Source organism: Podarcis bocagei, assembly GCF_964188305.1.
Source record: "Podarcis bocagei genome assembly, contig: HAP1_SCAFFOLD_353, whole genome shotgun sequence".
NCBI classification, from domain to species: Eukaryota; Metazoa; Chordata; class Lepidosauria; order Squamata; family Lacertidae; genus Podarcis; species Podarcis bocagei.
In genome coordinates this window covers 23,029-33,028 of record NW_027670095.1, presented here as the reverse complement: position 1 = coordinate 33,028, position 10,000 = coordinate 23,029, and the positions used below count along the sequence as shown (strand labels likewise).

Here is a 10,000-nt window from a genome sequence, read left to right as displayed (position 1 = left end):
ATATATATATATATATATAAAATATATTATATATATTATATATATATATATAATAATAATTATATATGAATGGATCATTATTAATTGATTAGTTCTTAGATCCCCTCCTAATAATCCTTATGAATTATGATTGTTCCACCTTGGCGCTGATTTTTAATTCCTTCCCCCTTATTATTAATTATTATTATTATTAAATCATAATAATCTTTATTGTGATGGTGAATTTATTGCGAATGGGGGGAAAAAGCATTTCATTTCATTGAAAAAACTTTAGATTTTCCAAAAATCCTTTCGTTGAAAAAAATCATTTCATTTTCAAACAATGATTATTTCTTATTAATTCTTCGATCTCCCCCTAAGATTCCTTATTAATTACGATTGGTCAACCTGGGTGCCCATTTTTAATTCCTCCCCCCCCCCTTGTTGTTATTATTATCTTAATGGATCATTATTAATTAATTCTTAGATCTTCTTAATGGATAATTATAATTATTAATTAATTCTTAGATTTCCCCCTTGTTATTGATTATTATTATATGAATGGATCATTATTAATTCTTAAATCCCCTCCTAATATTCCTTATTAATTACGATTGTTCAACCTCGGCGCCGATTTTTAATTCCTTCCCCCCCCCTTGTTATTATTAATTATGATTATCTTAATGGATCATTATTAATTGATTAGTTCTTAGATCCCCTCCTAATAATCCTTATGAATTATGATTGTTCAACCTTGGCGCTGATTTTTAATTCCTTCCCCCTTATTATTAATTATTATTATATTAATGGATCGTCATTAATTAATTCTTAAATCTCCTCCTAATAATCTTTATTGTGATTGTTCAACCTTGGCGCAGATTTTTAATCCCTCCCCCCTTATTATTATTCATTATTATTATATCAATGGATCATTATTAATTGATGAATTCTTAAATCTCCTCCTGATAATCCTTATTAATTAATTAATTAATTAATTGGCAATAAGGCTGAATAATCATAATTAATTGTGATTACTTAATTCCTTCCCCCCATTCCCTGTTATTATATTAATTATGTTAATTAATTATTTTAATGAATTCTTAAATCTCCTCCTGATAATCCTTATTAATTAATTAATTGGCAATAAGGCTGAATAATCATAATTAATCGTGATTGTTTAATTCCTTCCCCCCTCAATTCCCCCTCGTTATTATATTCTGTTATTATGTTAATTAATTATTTTAATGAATTCTTAAATCTCCTCCTGATAACCCTTATTAATTAATTAATTAGTAATTGGTGAGAAGGCTGAATAATCATAATTAATCGTGATTATTTAATTCCTTTCCCCCCTCAATTCCCTCATTATATTAATTATTACGTTAATTAATAATTTAATGAATTCTTAAATCTCCTCCTGATAATCCTTATTAATTAATTATTGGCAATAAGGCTGAATAATCATAATCAAACCTGATTCTTTAATTCCTTCCCCCCCAATTCTTAAATCTCCTCCTTATTAATTACTGATTAACCATTGATCTATTATTATGAAATGATCTATTAATTATTGATTATAATCATTGATCTACTCTTAATGATTGATTAATCATCGATCTACTCTTAATGATTGATTAATCATCCATCTACTCTTAATGATTGATTAATCATCGATCTACTCTTAATGATCATTGATTCATCGTTAACGAATCATGGATCTAGTATTAATTATTGATCAATTACTATTTAACGATCGATTAAGTATTAACCACCGGTTAATTATTTAATCGATGATTAATCATCGATTATTTATTAATATCGATTATTTAATCGATTATTAATCATCAATTAATTATTATTCATCGATTATTTATTAATCATCGATTAATCATTAATCAATCATCGATTGATCATTAATCAATCATCGATTAACTATTAATCATCGATCGATCGTTAATTAATTAATTGGCGATGGGGCCGAATCCATCCTAATTCGATTGATTTGTTAATCATCGATCCATCATTAATCAATCATCGATTAACTATGAATCATCGATCGATCGTTAATTGCTTAATTAATTAATTGGCGATGGGGCCGAATCCATCCTAATTCGATGATTTGTTAATCATCGATCAATCATTAATGAATCATCGCTCAACTATGAATCATCCATCGATCGTTAATTGATTAATTAATTGGCGATGGGGCCGAATCCATCCTAATTCGATGACTTGTTCATCACCGATCCATCATTAATCAATCGTCGATTAACCATGGATCACCGATCGATCGATTAATTAATCGATTGGCGATGGGGGCCGAATCCATCCTCATCGATCCCGATGCTTTCATTCTCCCCCCCCCTATTAACGATTGATTGATTGATTGATTAATTAATTAATTAATTAATTAATTTCGGTTCCCCCCCCCCTTTCTTCCTTCCTTCCTTCTTTCCACCTTGGCGCCGATTTGGTTGCCGCACTGGCCGGCTTGCAAATGCACAATCTCCCGCATCGTGGTCGGTGATTCGCCGGTGATTGTCCGTCAATGGACGCGGCTTCCTAGCTAGAGATGCTGCCCGGTCGAGGCGCGGCAGACACTGGCGGCGTCCCGGCAACGGGCGCCGGCTTTTATACCCGGCCCGACTCGGGCGCGGATTGGCCGGCCGCCGCGGCGCGCGGGAGGCGATTGGTCGCGCGGATACACCCTCGCCCCGCCTCCTTTGTGCCTTGTCGGCTGCGGGTTGGGCCGCTTCCTTGTCCGTCACGCCTCCTCCGCCTCCCATTGGCCCGTTCCGCGCCCGCCCACCCCCTCTGCTCATTCGTCGGAACTCCTTTCCCTCAGCGTCGGCGGCGGCGCTCATTGGTCGAAGCTCCTTTCCCCTCGCGAGCCGGCCGTTGCTCCGGATTGGAGCGGCCTTCCCTCAACGCGGCGCCGATTGGGCCGCCGCCTTGTCCGTCACGCCTCCTCGCACGACCGGCGGTTCCCATTGGCCCGTCCCGCGCCCGCCCACCGCTCAATGGAGCGCCGTTTCCCCTCATTGGTCGAAGCTCCTTTCCCTCAGTGCCGGCGGCGCCGCTCATTGGTCGGTGCACTTTTCCCTCAGCGAAACGACCGTTGCTCGGCCTAGCCGGCTCCTGATTGGAGCCTCCTTCCCTCAACTCGGCGCCGATTGGGCCGCCGCCTTGTCCGTCACGCCTCCTCGGCCGACGGGCGGTTCCCATTGGCGCCAATAGGCCTCAATGGAGCGCCTCTGCTCATTGGTCGGCGCTCTTTCCCCTCAGCGAGCCGACCGTTGCTCGCCCTAGCTCGACGCCTATTGGTCCGTCTCCTTATCCATCGCCCCTCGGGCGCTTCCCATTGGTCCTTTCCCAGCCCGCCCACCATCCCCATTCGACGCCTTGCCTTTCGGAGCGCCGCGCTCTCCCCATTGGTCCGCCCGAGCTGTAGTCCCGCCCCTCGGCGCCAACCAGCCAATGGCCGCTCGGAAGGGCCGGAAAGGAGGCCTCGGATTGGTTGCTTGGCGCGGGACCTTAACGGCCATCGTTTCAAAAGGCGAAGCCTGAGCGTCGTGACGTCGTGACGTGGCAAGCGCGTCCTTAGCAACGCGTCCTTCCGTCCTTGGCAACGCGTCTGTTGCCTAGCAACAAGGCGCGGCCTGGACTTTTTCCCTTGAAAAATGAAGCCTGAGCTAAATTAGTGGCGATTTGAAAGCAGAAATGAAATGAAATAAAAGCCTTAAGTGGAGAAAACGGGCCTTTGCCGACGTCACAGGTCGCCATAGCAACGGCTGCCTAGCAACCAGGCTGCGGCCTATGCTTTTCCCCTCAGAAAGCGAAGCCTGAGCTCCATTAATGGAGAAATAAATGATATAAACCATTAAAATGAAAACAGATCAATTAGTGGCCTGTTTGAAGCATAAATTAATGAAGTTAATTAATTAATTAACTAAATAGGCCTCGGTTTCCCTAGCAACCAGGGTGCGGCCTACGCTTTTTCCCCTCACAAAGCGAAGCCTGAGCTAAATTAGTGGTCCGTTTTTCAAGCAGAAATAAATGAAATAAGCCATTAAAATTAAAACAGATCAATTAGTGGCCTGTTTGAAGCATAAATTAATCAAGTTAATTAATTAACTAACTAAATAGGCCTCGGTTTCCCTAGCAACCAGACTGCGGCCTACACTTTTTCCCTCAAGAAGCGAAGCCTGAGCTCCATTAATGGAGAAATAAATGAAATAAAGCATGACAATTAAAACAGATCAATTAGTGGCCTGTTTGAAGCATAAATTAATCAAGTTAATTAATTAATTGATAAAACAGGCCTCGGTTTCCATGGAAACCAGACTGCGGCCTACGCTTTTTCCCTCAGAAAGCGAAGCCTGAGCTAAATTAGTGGTCCGTTTTTCAAGCAGAAATAAATGAAATAAGCCATTAAAATTAAAACAGATCAATTAGTGGCCTGTTTGAAGCATAAATTAATCAAGTTAATTAATTAATTGATAAAACAGGCCTCGGTTTCCATGGCAACCAGACTGCGGCCTACGCTTTTTCCCTCAAGAAGCGAAGCCTGAGCTCCATTAATGGAGAAATTAATGATATAAACCTTGACAATTAAAACAGATCAATTAGTGGCCTGTTTGAAGCATAAATTAATCTAATTAATTAATTAATTAGGCCTCGGTTTCCCTAGCAACCAGACTGCGGCCTACACTCCCCCCCTCAAAAAACGAAGCCTCAGCTAAATTAGTGGTCCATTAAAAGCAGAAATAAATGAAATAGCCTTAAAAATGGAAACAAAAGAGATAAATTAGTGGCATAAATCAATAAATCAATGAATCAATCACTAATTTATCTCTTTTATTTCCATTTTGAACGCTTTATTTCCTTGATTTCCGCTTCAAAAGGGAGCATTAATGGAGCTCAGGCTTCGCTTTGGGAGGGGGAAAGGGTAGGCCGCACTGGTTGCTACGGAAACCGAGGCCTTTTTTGATTGATTGATTGATTGATTTGATTGACAGGCCACTGATTTATCTTTTTTTAGCTTTATTTCCTTGATTTCCGCTTTAAAACGGACCATTAATGGAGCTCAGGCTTCGCTTTTGAGGGGGGAAAGTCTAGGCCTCGCCTGGTTGCCATGGAAACCGAGGCCTATTTTGTTAATTAATTAATTAGATTAATTGATGCTTCAAAACAGGCCACTAATTGATCTATTTTATTTTCCATGCTTTATTTCATTTATATTTGCTTCAAAACGGACCATTAATTGAGCTCAGGCTTCGCTTTGGGAGGAGAAAAGGGTAGGCCGCACTGGTTGCTACGGAAACCGAGTCCTATTTGATTGATTGATTGATTGATTGAAGGAAGGAAGGAAGGAAGGGAAGAGGCAGAGAAAGAAGGAAAGGAGGAAGGAAAGGAGGGAGAAAGAAGGAAGGAAGGAAGGAAGGAAGGAAGGAAGGAAGGAAGGAGGGAGGGAAGGATGGAGGGAAGAAGGAAGGAGGGAGAAAAGGAAGGGAGGAGGGAAGGATGGAGGAAGGAAGGAAGGAAGGAAGGAGAGACGGTGGGAGATTAGGAGGAAGGAAGGAGGGAAGAAAGGAAGGAAGGAGGAAAGAAGGAAGGAGGGAGGAAAGAAGGAAGGAGGGAGGGGAAAAAGGAAGGAAGGAAGGAAGGAAGGAAGGAAGGAAGGAGGGAGGGAGGGAGAAAAGCAGAGAGGCAGAGAAAGAAGGAAAAAAGGAAGGAAAGGAGGAAGGAAAGGAGGGAGAAAGAAGGAAGGAAGGAAGGAAAGCAAAAGAAAGGAAGGAAGGAAGGAGGGAGGGAAGGATGGAGGGAAGAAGGAAGGAGGGAGAAAAGGAAGGAAGGAGGGAAGGATGGAGGAAGGAAGGAAAGAAGGAGAGACGGTGGGAGATTAGGAGGAAGGAAGGAGGGAAGAAAGGAAGGAAGGAGGAAAGAAGGAAGGAGGGAGGGAAAAAAGGAAGCAAGGAAGGAAGGAAGGAAGGAAGGAAGGAAGGAAGGAAGGAGGGAGGGAGAAAAGCAGAGAGGCAGAGAAAGAAGGAAAAAAGGAAGGAAAGGAGGAAGGAAAGGAGGGAGAAAGAAGGAAGGAAGGAAAGCAAAAGAAAGGAAGGAAGGAAGGAGGGAGGGAAGGATGGAGGGAAGAAGGAAGGAGGGAGAAAAGGAAGGAAGGAGGGAAGGATGGAGGAAAGAGGGAGAAGGAAGGAAAGAAGGAGAGACGGTGGGAGATTAGGAAGGAAGGAGGGAAGGAAGGTAGGAAGGAAGGAGGAAAGAAGGAAGGAGTGAGAAAAGGAAGGAAGGAAGGAAGAAAAAAGAAGGAAGGAAGGAGGGAGGGAGGGAGAAAAAGAAGGAAAGAAAGGGAAGGAAGGAAGCAGGGAAGGGAGGAATAAAGGAAGAAAAGCAAAAGAAAGGAAGGCAGGAAGGAAGGAAGGAAGGAAGGAGAGAGGGAAGGATGGAGGACAAAAAGGAGAAGGAAGTAAGAAGGAGAGACGGTGGGATATTAGGAAGGAAGGAAGGAGGGAAGAAGGAAGGAGAGAGGGAGAAAAGGAAGGAGGAAAGAAAGAAGGAGGGAGAAAAGGGAGGGAGGGAGGGAGGGAGGGAGGAAGGAAGGAAGGAAGGAAGGAAAAAGAAAGAAGGAAGGAGGGAGGGAGGGAGGGAGGGAGGGAGAAAAAGAAGGAAGGAAAGGGAAGGAAGGAAGCAGGGAAGGGAGGAATAAAGGAAGAAAAGCAAAAGAAAGAAGGAAGGAGGGAAGAATGGAGGAAAGAGGGAGAAGGAAGGAAAGAAGGAGAGACGGGAAGGAAGGAAGGGATGGAGGGAGGAAGGAAGGAAGGAAGGAAGGAGGGAAGGGAGGAATAAAGGAAGAAAAACAAAAGAAATCTAGAAATCCCGGAAGCAGAAATCTAGAAATCAGGAAAAAAATCTGGAAATCTCAAAATATTTGAATTTATTTTTCTGTCTGGAATTGATATCCTATTTGAATTTATACATTATGATTATTTATTGAATTTTTATACGATTTGCCTTTATATATTATTAGAATTTATATCCTATTGTATATGAATTTATAAACTGTTTGGTTTTATGTATTATTGTTGTTTCTATTATTTGTTGCATTTATATACTATTTGAATATTATTATTATTATTATTATTATTATTATTATTATTATTATTAATATTATTAATATTATTATTATTATTAATATTATTATCGTAATCAAGACATGAGGCAAATATTAATTGCCAAAAGTGAAGCTTTATTCGGAGCGCCGAAAAATACGTCCCTCTCCTCATTCCACTTCTTCGTAAATGTGATTTTCCCGCCTGTCAAATGGGCGCAAGGGGAAAGCTGTCAATCATCCAGGGGGCGGGACTAGAGGACCCTGGCCCCGCCTTCCCTGTCCATCAGACCTTCCCTGTCAATCATTCCATTCATGTTAATCGTTCCGGGATTCGACCCGCCTTCCCTGTCAATCCTTCAGTGGACCCTGGACCCGCCTTCCCTGTCAATCATTCAGGGGGAGGGACTAGATGACCATGGACCCGCCTTCCCCGTCAATCATTCCTTCCCTGTCAATCATCCCATCCATGTTAATCGTTCCGGGATTCGACCCGCCTTCCCTGTCAATCATTCAGTGGACCATGGACCCGCCTTCCCTGTCAATCATTCCTTCCCTGTCAATCATTCCATCCATGTCAATCATTCCGGGATTCGACCCGCCTTCCCTGTCAATCATTCAGTAGACCATGGACCCGCCTTCCCTGTCAATCATTCTTTCCCTGTCAATCATTCCATCCATGTCAATCATTCCGGGATTCGACCCGCCTTCCCTGTCAATCATTCAGTAGACCATGGACCCGCCTTCCCTGTCAATCATTCAGTAGACCATGGACCCACCTTCCTTGTCAATCATTCCTTCCCTGTCAATCATTCCGGGATTCGACCCGCCTTCCCTGTCAATCATTCAGTGGACCCTGGACCCGCCTTCCCTGTCAATCATTCAGGGGGTGGGACTAGAGGACCCTGGCTCCGCCTTCCATGTCAATCATTCCTTCCCTGTCAATCATTCTGGGATTCGACCCGCCTTCCCTGTCAATCATTCCTTCCCTGTCAATCATTCCGGAATTCGACCCGCCTTCCCTGTCAATCATTCAGTGGACCATGGAGCCGCCTTCCCCGTCAATCATTCCTTCCCTGTCAATCATTCCAGGATTTGACCCGCCTTCCCTGTCAATCATTCAGTGGACCCTGGACCCGACTTCCCTGTCAATCATTCAGGGGGTGGGACTAGATGACCATGGACCCGCCTTCCCTGTCAATCATTCCTTCCCTGTCAATCATTCCATCCATGTTAATCATTCCGGGATTCGACCCGCCTTCCCTGTCAATCATTCAGTGGACCCTGGACCCGACTTCCCTGTCAATCATTCAGGGGGAGGGACTAGATGACCATGGACCCGCCTTCCCCGTCAATCATTCCTTCCCTGTCAATCATCCCATCCATGTTAATCGTTCCGGGATTCGACCCGCCTTCCCTGTCAATCATTCAGTGGACCATGGACCCGCCTTCCCTGTCAATCATTCCTTCCCTGTCAATCATCCCATCCATGTTAATCGTTCCGGGATTCGACCCGCCTTCCCTGTCAATCATTCAGTGGACCATGGACCCACCTTCCCTGTCAATCATTCCTTCCCTGTCAATCATTCCATCCATGTTAATCATTCCGGGATTCAACCCGCCTTCCCTGTCAATCATTCAGTAGACCATGGACCCGCCTTCCCTGTCAATCATTCAGTAGACCATGGACCCGCCTTCCTTGTCAATCATTCCTTCCCTGTCAATCATTCCGGGATTCGACCCGCCTTCCCTGTCAATCATTCAGTGGACCCTGGACCCGCCTTCCCTGTCAATCATTCAGGGGGTGGGACTAGAGGACCCTGGCTCCGCCTTCCATGTCAATCATTCCTTCCCTGTCAATCATTCTGGGATTCGACCCGCCTTCCCTGTCAATCATTCCTTCCCTGTCAATCATTCCGGAATTCGACCTGTCAATCATTCAGTGGACCATGGACCCGCCTTCCCTGTCAATCATTCCTTCCCTGTCAATCATTCCGGGATTCGACCCGCCTTCCCTGTCAATCATTCAGTAGACCATGGACCCGCCTTCCCCGTCAATCATTCCTTCCCTGTCAATCATTCCAGGATTTGACCCGCCTTCCCTGTCAATCATTCAGTGGACCCTGGACCCGACTTCCCTGTCAATCATTCAGGGGGTGGGACTAGATGACCATGGACCCGCCTTCCCTGTCAATCATTCCTTCCCTGTCAATCATTCCATCCATGTTAATCATTCCGGGATTCGACCCGCCTACCCTATCAATCATTCAGTAGACCCTGGACCCGCCTTCCCTGTCAATCATTCCTTCCCTGTCAATCATTCCGGGATTCAACCCGCCTTCCATGTCCATCATTCCTTCCCTGTCAATCATTCCCTCCCTGTCAATCATTCAGGGGGTGGGGCTAGAGGACCGTGGCTCCGCCTTCCCTGTCCATCATTCCTCCCCTGTCAATCATTCAGTCGACCCGCCTTCCCTGTCAATCATCCGACGGGTGGGACTAGAGGAGCCTGTCAATCACTCACCCGGAAATCGGTGTCTCGGCCAATGGGGAAGCTTCGCCTCTGGGGAAGGAAGGAAGGAAGGAAGGAAGGAGGGAAGAAGGAAGGAGAGAGGGAGAAAAGGAAGGAGAAAGAAGGAAGGAGGGGAGGAGGGAGGGAGGGAGACAAAGAAGGAAGGAAAGGGAAGGAAGGAAGGAGGGAAGGAAGGAAGGAAGAAAGAAAGAGAGACGGTTGGAGATCGGGAAGGAAGGAAGGAAGGAGGGAAGGAGGGAAGAAGGAAGGAGAGAGGGAGAAAAGGAAGGAGAAGGAAGGAGGGGAGGAGAGGAGGGAGGGAGAAAAAGAAGGAAGGAAAGGGAAGGAGGGAGGGAGGGAAGGAAGGAAGGAGAGAGGGAGAAAAG

General features: G+C 44.6%; 2 protein-coding genes across 38 annotated transcripts in view; both read right to left on the bottom strand.

Annotated features, from left to right (window-relative positions):
* The window catches only part of LOC308579589 (tubulin beta-4B chain), a 16,366-nt gene extending 13,768 nt beyond the window's left edge, over positions 1–2,598 (bottom strand). For both annotated transcript variants that reach the window (XM_081214179.1, XM_081214178.1), the window contains exon 1: positions 2,438–2,598. In XM_081214179.1, the coding sequence (XP_081070305.1) occupies positions 2,438–2,494 (57 nt within the window). In that variant the 5' untranslated portion in view covers positions 2,495–2,598. The remainder of the gene's footprint in view (positions 1–2,437) is intronic.
* Positions 2,599–7,233: 4,635 nt separating this feature from the next.
* LOC308579582 (uncharacterized protein) overlaps positions 7,234–10,000 on the bottom strand; it is a 19,148-nt gene continuing 16,381 nt past the window's right edge. For all 36 annotated transcript variants that reach the window (XM_081214141.1, XM_081214174.1, XM_081214172.1 and 33 more), the window contains 2 exons: positions 9,627–9,665; positions 7,234–7,307 (listed from right to left, as the gene is read on the bottom strand). In XM_081214141.1, the coding sequence (XP_081070267.1) occupies positions 7,274–7,307; positions 9,627–9,665 (73 nt within the window). In that variant the 3' untranslated portion in view covers positions 7,234–7,273. The remainder of the gene's footprint in view (positions 7,308–9,626; positions 9,666–10,000) is intronic.